The sequence below is a fragment of the Salmo trutta genome, chromosome 26, assembly GCF_901001165.1.
Source record: "Salmo trutta chromosome 26, fSalTru1.1, whole genome shotgun sequence".
Lineage (NCBI taxonomy): Eukaryota > Metazoa > Chordata > Actinopteri > Salmoniformes > Salmonidae > Salmo > Salmo trutta.
Genome location: NC_042982.1, coordinates 12,624,180 through 12,641,799, shown reverse-complemented (window position 1 = coordinate 12,641,799; position 17,620 = coordinate 12,624,180). Strand labels below are relative to the sequence as shown.

The window sequence follows — 17,620 nt, the reverse complement described above, 5'->3', positions numbered from 1 at the left end:
AAATATAAGCTAATCATCATGTAATCTTACTGGTCAATGTGAACTACCAAATTATCGTAAATGGCCACGCTCACAAACAATCCTCCATCCAACCCCCCTCAAGTGAAAACTATAGAAAAACTTTGTTATAGGTTCCTATAACAAACCATGGTCTAGATTCAATCAGTTCAGCGCTAACCCGTTGGAGCTCTCAAATCTGTTAGTGAATAATGCTTCGTTGGAGCTCTCAAATCTGTGAGTGGATAATGCTTCGTTGGAGCTCTCACATCTGTGAGTGGATAATGCTTTGTTGGAGCTCTCAAATCTGTGAGTGGATAACGCTTTGTTGGAGCTCTCAAATCTGTGAGTGGACACTCATATGGTCATTGTCACGAAGCCACAACCATCCCACTCGCGTTAGAAGTTAAGAACGAGAAAGTGTAGGCTATATATAAATAACGACCCTCAAACTGAAAATCATTAAACAAAATAATGAGGAATTCTATCAGCCTAATTGAGGTGTAGATTACATCCCACATTCCAGTGTTCGATTTCTTACCAATGCAAATCTGTGCAGCCAATGAAATATCTCCGATAGGTAGGCTATAATGCCTGGACCCGCTTGTGGATTTCACAGCTGTAACGCAGTTCCACCTATAAAACTGTCATAAAAACAGCTATGCAGTGTGTCGGCTAGCAGGAATCTGATTGAATCAAGCCCCATGTCGTGATTGAAGCCATGTTCACCTGCCCCTTTGGCAAAACATTTCTACAGCTAAAAGCACCAAGAACGCAGATTCTGGCAGTCAAACCAGCAATCAGAGCAGGTAATCAATTTCCCTTGATTGCTCTCCGTTCTGTGTAATAATGTTGGATTAGGTAAAGTGCAGGCTGGGATGGGAGGGGAAGGCTATTAGCTTGTCTCTCCAGAGACAAGCCCTTTGAAACCCTGTACTTTACAGTCATTTGGATTAAACAAGCAACGGGATCAAGGTACTTTATTCAATTTAGTCTGATTGACAGACAGGGTTGGGGAGCAACGGATTACATGTAATCCGTTACATGTAAGGGATTACAAAAAACAAAACTGTAACTGTAATCCGTTACGTTACCAGCAAAAATATTGTTATCAGATTACATATACTTTTGAAAAACTAGATGATTACTTTGAGGATTACTTTTAAATTCAGAAAGGATGTTTGTGTAAAAAAATATTTGACACTTCTCTCTTTTCTCAATGACATTCAAATCAGCATTGAAAAAAGGCACAAGTTTAAGTTTGTTCCACCTGAGCGAGTCTCACTACAAATCAGAGACCACTATGATGACACACCAGATGTGATTGATGGATTGCAGGAAAAGAGCAAGAATAGGCTTTTGTAGGCTATAGTCCAAGCTATGTCTTCCAATGGTGCGACTGCTGTCGGCATCCAAAGATTATCCAACTTAAACACTTGGAGGTAAGGATGACAGCAGTGGTGTAGTCTACAGCGTTATGGATATCACTTATTATTGATATCTAAATAGCGCATTGATGTAAATCACACTGCTGCTCTCTCATTTAGCTATTTGTGCCTTATGAATTGTGGTTGTTGTGGATGGCTGCTCACAAATCTAAATGTGTATTTGAACCCAATAATGGTTGAATTCAAGAAGTTTAAACGGCCTATCAATCATTGTTTTTGAAACCAGTGGACAGCCAGTGAAAAATGAGCTCTTGCAACAGCTGCATAGTGCGGATCCCAGCCTATGGAATAAAAGTTCAGGCTTTTATTGCTCAATCTAATTCATGCAGATAAAAAAAAATCCATAGGCCTAATGGACACATGCTCAAACGTGAACACTTTAGATAGACTTAAAGGGGCAATCTGTAGTTGCTACATCTATTTCTGGACTTATAAATTATATATACAGTACCAGTCAAAAGTTTGGACATACCTATTCATTAAAGGGTTTTTCTTTATTTTTACTATTTTCTACATTGTAGAACGGATTACATTTAGAAAGTAACCTACCCAACCCTGTTGATAGACTGTCTTGACCCTATGAGGGTAATGAGTTAGAAGGCTTGGGATCAATGTAATGATGGAAGACCTCAGTTTCCACACCCTTTCTATTGGTACCACTTTGAAAGTCCTCTTTTACCATCCCTTCATTTGGTGTAAGTTTCGTTCAACTGAATATTACATCTATCAAGCGGTTTTGGGATTACAGTAAGGAACCCGTGCTACAATGTTACTGACGTAAGCATTCCTTTCCTTTGCCTTAGGTTCAATTGAATTTCACATGCCTATCAAACAGTTTTGCTTGTTATGTTTGGTTTGTGCTTACATCTGGTAAGAGACCACTGTTGAGTTACGATGTATGTTTTTTTTATTATTTAATGCCAACAAACGTACATTTTTATATTTACGTAACAGCAAACATATTTTTTTACTGTGTGGTCAATTAGCAAAATGGATGTTCCAATTCTCTGAATAAGAAATGAGAAAGCTAGGGCAGCAACCTGTACAAAAAGACTGCATAAACACTGTTAAAGCAGGATTGATTGGGCCACCAGACTCCAAGTTGCACTTGACTTTCAAACAAGAACAATGCAGTTCTTGGTTAGTATGCGGTTCTCTTCTATTTCCATTTCAACTTGATGTAACGAGAAGCAATCTGAACTAGATTCAACCAGACCCAATGGCATTGACTGAGTGACTGATGTTTCTATCCAGACTATTAGCCTGGCTTGAGCTTAATATACTCTGACTGCTAGTACTGAACAGCTGTGGTATCTGGGAGACCTGGGAGATATCTGACTATATCTGAAAACCTCCCAGTGTCAAATCTCTGAACTAACTAAGTCACATCCAAGGTGTTTTGGTCGACTGCCTTCAGTAAGGATGGATTAGCCTGCTCCTCTTTGTAATGCCTTAGGCATACATACATGTACTTACCAAGTGGCAGTGGTGGGAAAAGTATTTCATTTTCATACTTGAGTAAAAGTAAAGATACCTTAATAGAAAATGACTCAAGTAAAAGTGAAAGTCACCCGGTAAAATACTACTTGAGTATAAGTATAATGTATTTGGTTTTAAATATACTTAAGTATCAAAAGTAAATGGAATTGATAAAATGTCCTTAAGTATCAAAAGTAAAAGAAAAAGTATAAACCATTTCAAGTTCCTTATTGTAAGCAAACCAGACGGCACCATTTTTTTGGGGGGACAGATAACCAGGGGCACACTCCAACACTCAGACATCATTTACAAACAAAGCATTTGTGTTAAGTGAGTCCACCAGATCAGAGGAACAAGGGATGACCAGGGATGTTCTCTTGATAAGTGTGTGAATTCAACCATTTTCCTGTCAACAAGTACATTTGGGTGTCAGGGAAAATGTATGGAGTAAAAAGTACATAACTTTTTGGGGGAATGTAGTGAAGTAAAAGTAAAAGTTGGCAAAAATATAAATAGTAAAGTAAATATACCCCAAAAAACGACATAAGTAGTACTTTAATGTAGTTTTTAGTTAAGTACTTTACACCACTGCCAAGTGGTGCACTTGAAAAGCTTTTCAGCTCAAAGGAGAAATAACAAGCACGGACACAATATGTACCAGCACACTTAATAACTAACCAATACATTGAAAACCTCTCCATTAAATAATTGTACGTCACCTGTTGAGGTATAGTATTGTAATTATAGCTAGTTGTGCGTCGTTTACAACAGCACTCACGCATCTATGTATAAACCATAAAAGACTAATATCATAAATGCAGAGACAGTTTCCTAACATACTGCACCTAATGGCAGAATAACCATTGTACAATGATGATGGTCTATATCTACAGAGAGAGTGGGAGGGAGAGAGATAGGGAGAAAGAGAGAGACCGAGGCCTCTAATGACTCATAATCATTACTGAATTCTCAGTAACATTTCTCAGAAGACCTAAAGGAACAACATATTATCTCAAATGTCTACAATATTGGCAGAACAACAACTCCTGGGAAACCTTTAACATGCATTTTCTCTCTCTAATATTGAGTTGTACCCCCCTCTTTTGCCTTCAGAACAGCCTCAATTCGTCGGGGCATGGACTCTACAAGGTGTTGAAAGCGTTCCACGGGATGCTGGCCCACGTTGACTCCAATGCTTCCCACAGTTGTGTCAAGTTGGCTGATGTCCTTTGGAGGGTGGACCATTCTTGATACACACAGGAAACTGTTGAGCGTGGAAAAACCAAGCAGCCTTGCAGTTCTTCACACACTCAAACCGGTGCGCCTGGCACCTACTACCACACCCCGTTCAAAGGCACTTACTGTAAATCTTTTGTCTTGCCCATTCACTCTTTGAATGGCACACATACACAATCATAATCAGTCATAATTGTCTTGACGCTTAAAAATCCTTCTTTAACCTGTCTCCTGCCCTTCATCTACATTGATTGAAGTGGATTGAAGGTGGCATCAATAAGGGATAATAGCTTTCACCTGGAATCACCTGGCCAGTCTATGTCATGGAAAGACCATGTGCTACTGTTTTGTACACTCAATGTATATTCCAGAAGGAGTTTGTAGATATACACTCGACAAATTGTTTCAATGTGTCAGACTCAGTGTTCAGAGCAGCCAAAGAAGTGTACTGTAGCCTACAGGTTATAATAGGGGAATGTATAGTGAACACACGTCTTGAGGACTAGTGTGGAAATGCTATATCAGTTTTATGGCCAAACAAAATGGCCCTCTGGACAGCTGGAGAACGGAGAACTATTTGAGTATGTGCAGTCAACTAACACATTTATTAGAAAATGCCTAAGATGCCAATGAAACACTAACTAATAACAGATGCCATTGCTGAGTCTAAGCTCTCTAGTCTACTATATTTGGATATGCGTTGGATGCTAGTCAAAAGGCTATTTTCTGATAATATTCTACAGATGTAGGATCTTAATTTGAGCCAGTTTGCTACAGCAGGAAAAAAAAACGTGCAGCAACAGGAAATGTGAATTATTATGTGGATTATATTTAAGGGATTTTTGTAGGGGTTGATACATTTTCCGTTAGGGCAAATCAAGTCTGAAATTTCAAAGTGGAAATGACAAACTTTAGAAGCCTTTTTAAAACTCAAACACAGTACAAGTTTGCATTGTACAAGTGCATGAACATTCTCCGCAAAAAAAGATAGATCAAATTAAGATCCTACATCTGTAGGTAATATTTCTGACCTTCAGCATTAATGCAATAAAAATGTTCAAACTATAAGCTTTCATAACTGATCATTAGTATTCGTCACTTAACCCCACTTTGTGTGTGTGGTTATGAGTGCAAAAGTGAATGTCAAAACAAAGTGAAGTTCAAAACAAAGTGATCTATTCAACATTTTGTGCTGTCAACAAAACAACATCCTTAATGACAGGTGTTACCCTATTTTGGAATGACAATTATGCTTGGCACGTAGGCACCAATGGATGTTAAAGATCCAATGCAGCTGTTTTTATCTCAATATCAAATCATAACAATTAAGAACCTTTAGTGTGATTGTTTTCAATTAAAATTGTAAAAAAGTAACTAAATAGCTTCGTAGCAAAGAGCAATTTCTCAAGCAAGAATTTTGCTAGGACCTGGAGTGGTCTGAGTAGGTAGGGGAAAACTAAAAACTAGCTGTTATTGGCAGAGAGGTTTGGAACTCTCGTGTTGGGTTAAATGCGGAAGACACATTTCAGTTGAAGGCATTCAGTTGTACATTCAGTCCCTCTCTTATTGGTCTATTAACCAATTAATCGCCTGGTGATGTCACCAGGCAGGCCAAAACTCCATCCTACCGAAACAGAAACTGAAATGTCAGGCAGTCTTTTTAAACAGCTCTTAAACTAAAAGGGCATTATCATAATTTTCACAAATTCACAGTATTATTCCAACCTCATAGTGTGGATATATATATCTATATATATATCCAATATACACAGTTAAAGTCGGAAGTTTACAAACACCTTAGCCAAATACATTTAAACTCAGTTTTTCACAATTCCTGACTTTTAATCCGAGTAAGAATCCCCTGTCTTAGGTCAGTTAGGATCACCACTTCATTTTAAGAATGTGAAATGTCAGAATAATAGCAGAGAGAATGATTTATTTCAGCTTTTATTTCTTTTATCACATTCCCAGTGGGTCAGACATTTACATACACTCAATTAGTATTTGGTAGCATTGCCTTTAAATTGTTTAACTTGGGTCAAACGTTTCGAGTAGCCTTCCACAAGCTTCCCACAACAAGTTGGGTGAATTTTGGCCCATTCCTCATGACAGAGCTGGTGTAACTGAGTCAGGTTTGTAGGCCTCCTTGCTTGCACATGCTTTTTCAGTTCTGCCCACAAATGTTCTATAGGATTGAGGTCTGGGCTTTGTGATGGCCACTCCAATACCTTGACTTTGTTGTCCTTAAGCCATTTTGCCACAACTTTGGAAGTATGCTTGGGGTCATTGTCCATTTGGAAGACCCATTTGCGACCTAGATTTAACTTCCTGACTGATGTCCTGAGATGTTTCTTCAATATATCTACATCATTTTCCTACCACTTGATGCCATTTATTTTGTGAAGTGCACCAGTCCCTCCTGCAGAAATGCACCCCCACAACATGATGCACCCCCGTGCTTTTCCTCCAAACATAACAATGGTCATTATGGCCAAACAGTTCTATTTTTGTTTCATCAGACCAGAGGACATTTCTACAAAAAGTACGATTTTTGTCTCGATGTGCAGTTGCAAACCGTTGTCTGACTTTTTTATGGCGGTTTTGGAACAGTGGCTTCTTTCTTGCTGAGCGGCCTTTCAGGTTATGTCGATATAGGACTCGTTTTACTGTGGATATAGATACTTTTGTACCTGTTTCCTCCAGCATCTTCACAAGGTCCTTTGCTGTTGTTCTGGGATTGATTTGAACTTTTCGCACCAAAGTATGTTACATTTACATTTTTACATTTAAGTCATTTAGCAGACAAATTGGTGCATTCACCTTATGATATCCAGTGGAACAACCACTTTACAATAGTGCATCTAAATCTTTTAAGGGGGGGTTAGAAGGATTACTTTATCCTATCCCAGGTATTCCTTAAAGAGGTGGGGCTTCAGGTGTCTCCGGAAGGTGGTGATTGACTCCGCTGTCCTGGCGTTGTGAGGGAGCTTGTTCCACCATTGGGGTGCCAGAGCAGCGAACAGTTTTGACTGGGCTGAGCGGGAACTGTGCTTCCTCAGAGGTAGGGAGGCGAGCAGGCCAGAGGTGGATGAACGCAGTGCCCTTGTTTGGGTGTAGGGCCTGATCAGAGCCTGAAGGTACAGAGGTGCCGTTCCCCTCACAGCTCGGAGATGTTAATCTCTAGGGGACAGAACACGTCTCCTTCCTGAGCGGTATGACGGCTGCGTGGTCCCATGGTGTTTATACTTGCGTACTATTGTTTGTACAGATGAACGTGGTACCTTCAGGCGTTTGGAAATTGCTCCCAAGGATGAACCAGACTTGTAGAGGTCTACATAGTTTTTTCTGAGGTCTTGGCCGACTTCTTTTGATTTTCCTATGATGTCAAGCAAAGAGGCACTGAGTTTGAAGGTAGGCCTTGAAATACCTCCACAGGTACACCTCAAGTTGACTTAAATGATGTCAATTAGCCTATCAGAAGCTTCTAAAGCCATGACATCATTTTCTGGAATTTTCCGAGCTGTTTAAAGGCACAGTCAACTTAGTGTATGTAAACTTCTGACCCACTGGAATTGTGACACAGTAAATTATAAGTGAAATAATCTGTCTGTAAACAATTGTTGGAAAAATTACTTGTGTCATGCACCAAGTAGATGTCCTAAAAATGTGTGGAGTGGTTGAAAAACGAGTTTTCATGACTACAACCTAAGTGTATGTCAACTTCCAACTTCAACTGTACATACAGTACCAGTCAAAAGTTTGGACACAAGGGTTTTTCTTTATTTGTATTATTTTCTACATTGTAGAATAATAGTGAAGACATCAAAACTAGGAAATAACACATATGGAATCATGTAGTAACCAAAAAATGTTAAACAAATCAGAATATATTTTATATTTTATATTCTTCAAAGTAGCCACCCTTTGCCTTGATGACAGATTTGCACACTTGACATTGTCTCAACCAGCTTCATGAGCTTCATACTTTTCCAACAGTCTTGAAGGGGTTCCCACATGTGCTGAGTACTTGTTGGCTTCCTTTCCTTCACTCTGCGGTCCAACTCATCCCAAACCATCTCAATTGGGTTGAGGTCAGGTGATTGTGGAGGCCAGGTCACCTGATGCAGCACTCCATCACTCTCCTTCTTGGTCAAATAGCCCTTACACCGCCTGGAGGTGTGTTTTAGGTCATTGTCCTGTTGGAAAACAAATGATAGTCCTCCACTAAGCGCCAACCAGATGGGATGGCATATTGCTGCAGAATGATGTGGTAGCCATGCTGGTTAAGTGTGCCTTGCATTCTAAATAAATCACTGACAGTGTCACCAGCAAAGCACCCCCATACCTCCTCCACCATGCTTTATGGTGGGAACCACACATGCAGAGATTCCATATGTGTTATTTCATAGTTTTGATGTATTCACTATTATTCTACAATGTAAAAAACAGTAAAAGTAAAGAAAAACCCTTGAATGAGTAGGTGTGTCCAAACTTTTTACTGGCACTGTATATATACAGTGACAAGAAAAAGTATGTGACCACTTTGGAATTACCTGGATTGGTCATCCAACTTGATCTGATCTTCATCTAAGTCGCAGCAATAGACAAACATAGTGTGCTTAAACTAATAACACACAAATGATTGTGTATTTTTCATGTCTATATTGAATATATCATTTAAACATTCACAGTGTAGGTTGGAAAAACTATGTGAACCCATAGGCTAATGACTACTCCAAAAGCTAATTGGAGTCAGGAGTCAACTAACCTGGAGTCCAATCAATGAGACAAGATTGGAGATGTTGGTTAGAGCTGCCTTGCCTACAAAAAACACTAAGATCAGATCAAATCTTATGACCAATTCATGCAGAAATACAGGTATTTCCAAAGGGCTCACATACTTTTTCTTGCCACTGAATATATATGTGTGTGTGTGTGTGTGTGTGTGTGTGTGTGTGTGTGTGTGTGTGTGTGTGTGTGTGTGTGTGTTTTTGACTGCACTGGGCCTTTAAGCACTCAGAGAATAATCATTATTTTGTTCATTTCAAATAAAGTTAATCGTCTGTAGTGATATTAATAATATAGCGCTTTTGATTATACAAAAATAACCTCAAAGTGCATATGATGGGCTGAAGGGAGATGTGTGTCTGAATGAGCAGAATCAGTCAACTAATCCAACAATAGCACAGATCCCTTCAACAAAAAGCTACTATTGGGTTGTAGGAGTGAATGATTGATAGGACAAGCTATTCACAGTTCTGGGGCCTAAGTCTTTTCAGTCCTGAAATTGGACCATTGGCCAGCTCTTTCACAGTTGATGATAAGAGTGAGAGCAAGGCCCTAACAGTGTGAACGACCTGTGTTGAGTGGCAGAGTGCCCAAAATGAGCATACTGCTGACCTGAGGACTGTTGTAGGGCCGAGACAGCCTGACATAGGTGACAGGACCCTATTAAAGCATAGCTTGGGAGAGGATATTTTCAGACCAGTTGCCAGGTGAGACAGAGAGCATGTGGCCAGGACAGCACTCCATTTTCCATACATAACATCTAAAGAGGTTGGCCATCTATATTACAGCCTTGAAAAGTGGATAAAGGAGAGGCTCTCCAGGAATGATGGGACGGCCTCTACTTATCCTCTGAAACATGGCAGCCCTACACCTGAAGCCCTATTGATGTGTTTGAAGTCACGTGTGTCCGTGGGATGGCCCCATTTAAATGCATGAGGTGCCTCTTCTGCCGAGCATAAAAAAGATTAAAGGAGATGCCTTTTTTCCCCTTGATTTCAGCCAAGTCAGCCAAAGAGAAAACGGAATACTAAATTGTTTCTTTCATTAAAACATCAAGGAGTCCGTTTCGTTAAGGGGTTCAAAGGCGACAGACAATATCTGCAGTTATGTAGTGTGTCGCGTTCTCTTCCTCCCATACAATCGCTAAAATAATGGGCAAGGAGAAGACAGCCATTCTTCTCCAGAGGGGTGGATTGGCGGCCGGGAACAGCCACCGATCCACTTGGTAGCTGAAGTGTTAAAGCCGCCACCAAAAAGTCAGACTAGTAACACAATATGTCGGCCTTGGCAATAAGGAGCCTTTCAGCAAGGAAAGGTGGGTGGGGGAGATGGCTTCCTGAAGGACCACTAAAAGGTTCTGACTGTCCCATGATAATTGGTAAAGGTCAATTCCTCCTCCTTGCGCAGACTTCAAAGTAGAACTGCTTACACCCCCCACGCGCTCTTTAGAGTGACACACTGCCTTCACCATCTCCTTAGTAAGTGCCTCGGTTCACCCCATTAAATACCACACCATTGTGATTCAGGGCTAAATGTGGACAAAGCCATTGTGGATCACCTCTGTATTGATCGGAGATAAAGGAATCACTATGGAGATCCTTTATGACGATGATTGAGATGAAACTACACTTATCTATCATTATGAACATGAAATTGGAATTAGCTCGAGAGCAATTTTTATGACCAAATAAATTGAATGTCAATCAATTGAGGTCGCAGTTCTTGTTCTCAACTGGCCTACCTGGTTAAATAAAGGTGAAATAATACAAAATAAATACAAAATTCCTTTCATTAACTGCCACTTTGATTGACTCAAAATGTGGTGTGGACTTCATCCTAATCATTAACTATATAGCAAAACTCATGCATTGAAAGATAGCTGAGGAAACCCAGATAGAGGTTGCTAATGGATATACATACGGTGATGCTAAAACAAACACAAAGTAGTTCAAATTTTGGATCTGACTTATTTGGTAAACAAGTAGGAGTTTATAGTAGTATCTCTATTCACTGCATGGTGGATCTGTGTGCTTGTCTGCTAAGACCCCGCGTTGCTGCTTGGCACTCTAATTTAAATGATTTTGATTTCTTAACAAAGAATGAAAAATGCTGACATTAATTTATAAGCGACCAAATCAATTCTGATAAAAATCCGCTGACAAAGCGGTGCTGTTTGCTGCACAAAAAAACAGATTACTGCTGCCTGCTGCAACAGGAAACCATCATGGGATCTATTTTATTGACAGATTTCAATGGTCTCAAACATTTGGCACATGACCAGCATGCACTAATGCACAAATTGCTCTTGACACACTGTCATATGCTTAGCAAACTCCAAAGTCAACCAATGGTGTCGGAGTATCCTAGTCACACAGATTTTCAATGGCTCCACGTCAACGGCTAGCTCGGGTTGCCTCAAAATCAAAAGAGAATGGGTTGGGAAAATCGCCATATTACGATTCATATCATGTGCAATGACCCTGTCTTTAAGCACCGATGCCTAGAAGCGTGCTGCAAGTCCATGGCTTTATTATTCACAGAAAATGTACTTTGTCTGATCATTTGTTTTCCAATTACACTGGTGTCCCTGCTTGCAGAAATCGTGTCAGCTTCGGTTACATGAACATGTTCTCTGATAGCTAACTAGCAGGTAGAGGCAGTGTTGCTGCTGCGGTTGGAAAAATGTTCATACCATTTCATACCACTTTTTTTACTCAGCTTTTGGATTGTCTTGTTTGTGTCGTTGAAAGGGAAACTACACACACTTCATCCGGCAGACATTCCCCCTTAAGCTATGTGCAAAAAATGTTGGATTCAGCAGTAAATGGCTGTTGGATAATTGAATGATGTGATGATGGTGTGACTTTCTCCTATAGCCAATCAGAATTCTACTATTACTAACACAGTGGGATGTGAAATGCTTTCAATATGAAGCCATAGTTTCAGCATGGGGGGAGAGGAAATGAATGAAATGCTTCACATAGGAAGAAGTAAGCTGTCACATTGTTATAAAAATGACCATAGGAGTTGGCAAGACAGCACAAACAGATCTGGGAGCAGGCTAATGTCAGCCCATATCCACATAACAGTTGAAGTCTACAGTAGGACTATTGGAGAAAAAAAGTAAAGAAGGACGAAATACAATGTAGGATCAATGTTTAGCTCTAAATGTCAAAGTCATGAAATATGTGCAGATAAATGGAAACACAGGAAGACTACATGAGAAATACCAATGATCAAGCAGTGTCTAATGGAACCCAATGGAATTCTGGTAACAGGGAAGAATTGGCTGGGACAGATCCACTTAGAACACAGCACAAGCATCAATTCATGTATTGAACTTTTAGTGCTATTAATAGACCAGCTCTTAAGTTCATCGCTATGTGACGGCGTTCGCCTGTAGCTTTTGTGTGGTAAAATGCTATTTTAGGATCTCTTCCATCCCTAATCACTATTTGTCTGAGATGAATTTCCAATAGGGGGGTGGTGCTGCCATCAATGGAGACAAAATATAGACACAATTATTGCACAAACTATTATTGCACAAACTATTATTGCACAAACAAACACATTATAGCACAAATTAGTCAACGTTAATGGGTTAACTTGAATGTCAGCTTCAGGTTTGATGTGCAGCACAAGTGTACCAAGATAAAGATAAAAAACTACTGGAAATTGCTTCAGGGGAAACGGCAAGAAACAAGACCTCACAGTGAGGGCCTCAGATCTACATTCTGCCGGGCAGACAGACATCTCCTTGTCTTCCATACTGTGTGGACAGTTGAAAAGGAGTTCTTGACAGCTAAAGAGAACTCCCTGTCAGCTGTCCTGATAATATGGAAGACAATGAGATTACAGAGACCTATAGGTGGGCTGCTGGTTGACGGAGGACGATGGTGGGCTGTCAGTCTTGAGACAAGCAGCCATGTACATGGTTGAAATATACTTATCCATGTTATGTTACTGGAACTTATTGATTACTTTACATGCATAAGGAATGCATATGTTAGCGGTCAAGAAACGGTCAAGAGGAACTAGTTGGGTGGAAAGTTACTGAGTGATATGGAAAGGTACTGAGTGATATGGAAAGGTACAGAGTGATATGGAAAGGTACTGAGTGATATGGAAAGGTACTGAGTGATATGGAAAGGTACTGAGTGATATGGAAAGGTACTGAGTGATATGGAAAGGTACTGAGTGATATGGAAAGGTACAGAGTGATATGGAAAGGTACTGAGTGATATGGAAAGGTACTGAGTGATATGGAAAGGTACAGAGTGATATGGAAAGGTACAGAGTGATATGGAAAGGTACTGAGTGATATGGAAAGGTACTGAGTGATATGGAAAGGTACTGAGTGATATGGAAAGTTACTGAGTGATATGGAAAGGTACTGAGTGATATGGAAAGGTACTGAGTGATATGGAAAGGTACAGAGTGATATGGAAAGGTACAGAGTGATATGGAAAGGTACTGAGTGATATGGAAAGGTACTGAGTGATATGGAAAGGTACAGAGTGATATGGAAAGGTACTGAGTGATATGGAAAGTTACAGAGTGATATGGAAAGGTACTGAGTGATATGGAAAGGTACTGAGTGATATGGAAAGGTACTGAGTGATATGGAAAGTTACAGAGTGATATGGAAAGGTACTGAGTGATATGGAAAGGTACTGAGTGATATGGAAAGGTACAGAGTGATATGGAAAGGTACTGAGTGATATGGAAAGGTACTGAGTGAGAAAAGGGGAAGTGCAGAAAGTTCATTTCTGTTTAAATATGTTATCGTTGAATATGAACGTTCCTAAGGAGGGAGGCAAAGGGCAACAGTCTAATTTCAGTTCTTGATAAGGCAGGCCAGTTTCTGAGGAACCAGGACCATGAGGGATGTGGAAGGGATGTGGAATGTGGAACTGAACTCGAGATAAGGTCAACAGATGAAAAGAAAAGACACTGCTGGGAGGGGGGCCATATGGGTCGGAAGGTATAAAGATGTACTTGTGTGGCTGTATGTTGTCTTTGCAGCTGTATGACACAGTGGGTGAGTAAACTTGGTTAAAGCTTTTTCTAGTTGCCCGTTCCAGTTTTTATTCCGAACCTAACAATGGCCAGGCTACTGTAACCTTTTACTGTAAAAAGGGCATTATAAATACACTTTTTGGATTGATTGATTGGTTGATTGATTGGTTGATTGATTGGTTAATTGTGCTAGTGCCTACCTTGGACAATGAGATGGACATTAGAGGTCTTGGACTGCTGTTTGGTCTGGATGGAACATGTGTAGGAGCCCTCGTCGTACACATCCACTTTCTGGATGCGAAGACTGTACTCCAGCTGGCCCTTGTTCACCAGGTCCACACGCGGGTCCAGCGACCACTTGTCCTCCCCAGCGAAGATGATGTTGGATCGGTTGAGCCAGGCAACTTTGGACACCTTATCATCCACGTAACACCTGGAAGGACAAAAGAGAGAGGAAATTAACCAAGTTATGAATCAGGTCGATTTGAAAAAAGATTATGCGCCAGAACCGCGTGAAATTAATATTCAAATCTATGTAGGTCTATTGTATATAGGGAGAGACCACTATATGTAGTGGCCAAAGATAAACAAAAGATTCATTATTGGAATGAAAATTACTCCTCCTAATCTGAGGCATCTCCGAGGGATAGCTGAGAACATGCTAGCAGATACCCAGAGACTTCCAGTCATTGCTCTAACGCTCGTTAGCAACTGCGCTAGCACTAGTTAGCAACTTTCTTCAAACTTCGCGCACAAGCTCATCTGACTCCGGGGAAGTAGATTTGACAATACCCCTTTAAGCTCTTTCCTATCTCTCTAGTTCTTCCTGCTTTGCTCTCTCTTCTGATAAATGTATAATATATGCCATTAAGCAAATGTTTTCATCCAAAGCGACTTACAGTCACGTGTGCATCCATTTTTTCATATGGGTGGTCCCATGAATCAAACCCACTATCCTGGCAATGCAAGCACCACGCTCTACCAACTGAGCTCCAGAGGGCCACAGCTATATGTAGGTGAACAGTGATGGTTCTCCTCTTGATTAAAAAGGACATCAGTATCCTCTTGTTTAGCTTGGCTTGTTGCATGCTGTCAGAGCATTATGCAGTGTATAAGTATGACGCCTACGACTCTGTGTGTTAGAGCGCCTGCTTAATGAATAAATGTAAGGGGACGTCTGAATCGATGAGAATGGATATCATGCATAATATAACATGGCAGACATACGCCGGAAATGCAAATTGAAAACTTGTGCCGCTCGGCACAATATATCGGGTGTATTCAAAACAGAAAGTGAATTAGTCGGGGAGCAGAAGTTGTTTCACGATGACCCTGAGGGGTTCTCACATGCAGTAGTGTCACTACTGTGGCCTTTCCTATTGAAGGAGAGAGGTGGCTTATCAGCAATCAGGGAGGGTCACCATCTTAATAACGGCCCGTATTTGTAAAGCGTCTCAGAGTAAGAATACTGATCTAGGATCAGTTTTGTCTAATCATGAATAAGATTATATGGACAGAAGGGACCTGATCCTAGACTAACACTGCTACTCTGAGACGTTTTTCTTTTGAATATAACCCATTCCAAAAAAAACTCCACCCTCCGCAGGCAAACCCCTAATAATACCCAATAGCCATGACATCACTATAATGACATCTGAAATACTGTACATGTCTCTTAAATAAAGCTTTTTCCAACGTCTTTATCAGCCAATAGGAACCCGTTCTAACCCTCTGCCCTCCAATCAGAAACACCCTGGACTCCCCGTCAGGTGAGCAGAACTACAGCAGGAGCACAGTAGTTTCCTCATCGCGCTTCACAAACCGTCCGCAGGCCCCAACGCTCCCTGGCCACCGCATGCAGGGCGCCAGCCAAACCTTTTTCCTGTTCAAACTAATAAGCTGCTGGCCTAGAAGGCAAGTGGCTCCTGCCTCCCTCCCTCCCTCCCTGTCTCTAAGCAACCCCTGTTTTGGCGAGCAGCAGGCAGGTGGTGAGGCAGGCAGGATGACAGGGGTCTGGTGGGTTTGACAGATGCCTGTGCTGCTGAGCTGAGCTGGGCCGCAGCCATGCTGCAGGGTTCGCTGTGGGGGAAGTCCACAGCTCCCAGTACAGACAGCAGATGCAGAGTGGGAGACTCTAATGAGAGGGGAGAGGTGCCACGCTCTGGCAGACAGCTACTCCCCCTGTACTCCCTTCATACTTCCCCCAGCAGAACGGACTGAACTGAACCATGCTGAGGGGGTGTGAGGGGGTGCTGGGAGGCACAGCTGCTCTACGGGCAGGATACAAAAAACACTGAAAAAACAACGAGCTCACTTACATAATCACACCTGCTCTCTCTCGAGCGATCAATAAACCTGACCAAACCCCCCGTAACACTGTTTTGATTAAAAGAATGGAGAATTACGTCGGCGGGTCATTGGCTAACTACCTTTCTACTTTGGTTTGTGAGGGGGGCTGTTCCTTTAACAAGTCTTTCTGTTTGCACGTGGCACACAGAGGAAAAAGGCAAAACCAGGTCATATCTTTTCCCCTTACAGCATTTCCTCGCCCCAGATACGTTCTCGGTAGCAGGTTAAGTGTATTTCCGGGAAGGTGGTCGGTATTCTCCAAGGACATGGCTTAGAGGGAACAGTGCATTCGCTTCAAAACTAGGAGGAATAGAAAAGCCCTTGGTAGGTAAAGTACAGAGCAGACGGCCCTCAACGGATGCCAGATAAAAATGTCTTTAGAGGACTAATGATTTCACACGTTCATAAACAACCAGGTGATTCATTATCCATGTTTATGTATAGTGTACATAATAATCAACCTACTAATTAATTTCACACGTCTGCCATTAAGAACATTCTGGTAATTTTACAGACCCTAGGAACTACTGACAAACTGTTGAATCGACGCAAAAGATTAAATTAAGCAAAGTGGGTTCAAACACAAATCATTATTATTCTTGTAAAATTGTGTTGACACAGTTTATTGTGAGGGTCACATTAATTGCTTTGATTCAAAAGGAAAGTGTGATGTTTTTGAAGGTTGTTTATGAAATCCACCGAGTGTAATGATGCATTTAAAAGAAAAATGATGAGGGTGAGAAAAAGTCTCCTTTTATTTATAGACTTAAAAGGAATTGATATCATTAGGGGAAAAACAATGCCCTCTGGAACCGAATCTAGCCCATAGCGTGAAACCTGCGGGAAATCAATCTATCCTACATGCTACAAATACAACAAATATAACTAACTGTACAAGTAAATAAACCCCCAGTGGCAACAGAACACACATGTTGTACAATGAAGAAAAGGGAGAAATGGGGAGAGAAAAAAGGAACAAAAAGATTGGAGGCTGCTGGTTACCTGAGGATGCTCCTTTCACCTTTCGGTGCCTCCTTTGAATGACTTTTCCCCAGAACACTTAGCACTTTCTGTTCAACATGATTCACTCAGAACAGCCCCCAGAGGAAGAAGCTGTGTGCTTGTGACATAAATGCATCTGGAAAGATTGAGACCCTCTCCTTTGTCTTTGGGCATTTTTTCCACAACAAAGCCTTTAAACAGCCACAAAACATTGGAACATTTCCCCATCATGCACCTTTTCTTGCTCTCCTGGTTCACATACATCACTGTCGGAATAATCAGTCAAGTAGGAGATTATTATT

At 41.0% G+C, this 17,620-nt stretch overlaps 1 protein-coding gene across 6 annotated transcripts in view; it reads right to left on the bottom strand.

Moving 5' to 3' along the window:
- LOC115163124 (limbic system-associated membrane protein) overlaps positions 1–17,620 on the bottom strand; it is a 1,234,562-nt gene that overhangs the window by 24,081 nt on the left and 1,192,861 nt on the right. For all 6 annotated transcript variants that reach the window (XM_029714758.1, XM_029714756.1, XM_029714759.1 and 3 more), the window contains one exon: positions 14,168–14,400. In XM_029714758.1, the coding sequence (XP_029570618.1) occupies positions 14,168–14,400 (233 nt within the window). The remainder of the gene's footprint in view (positions 1–14,167; positions 14,401–17,620) is intronic.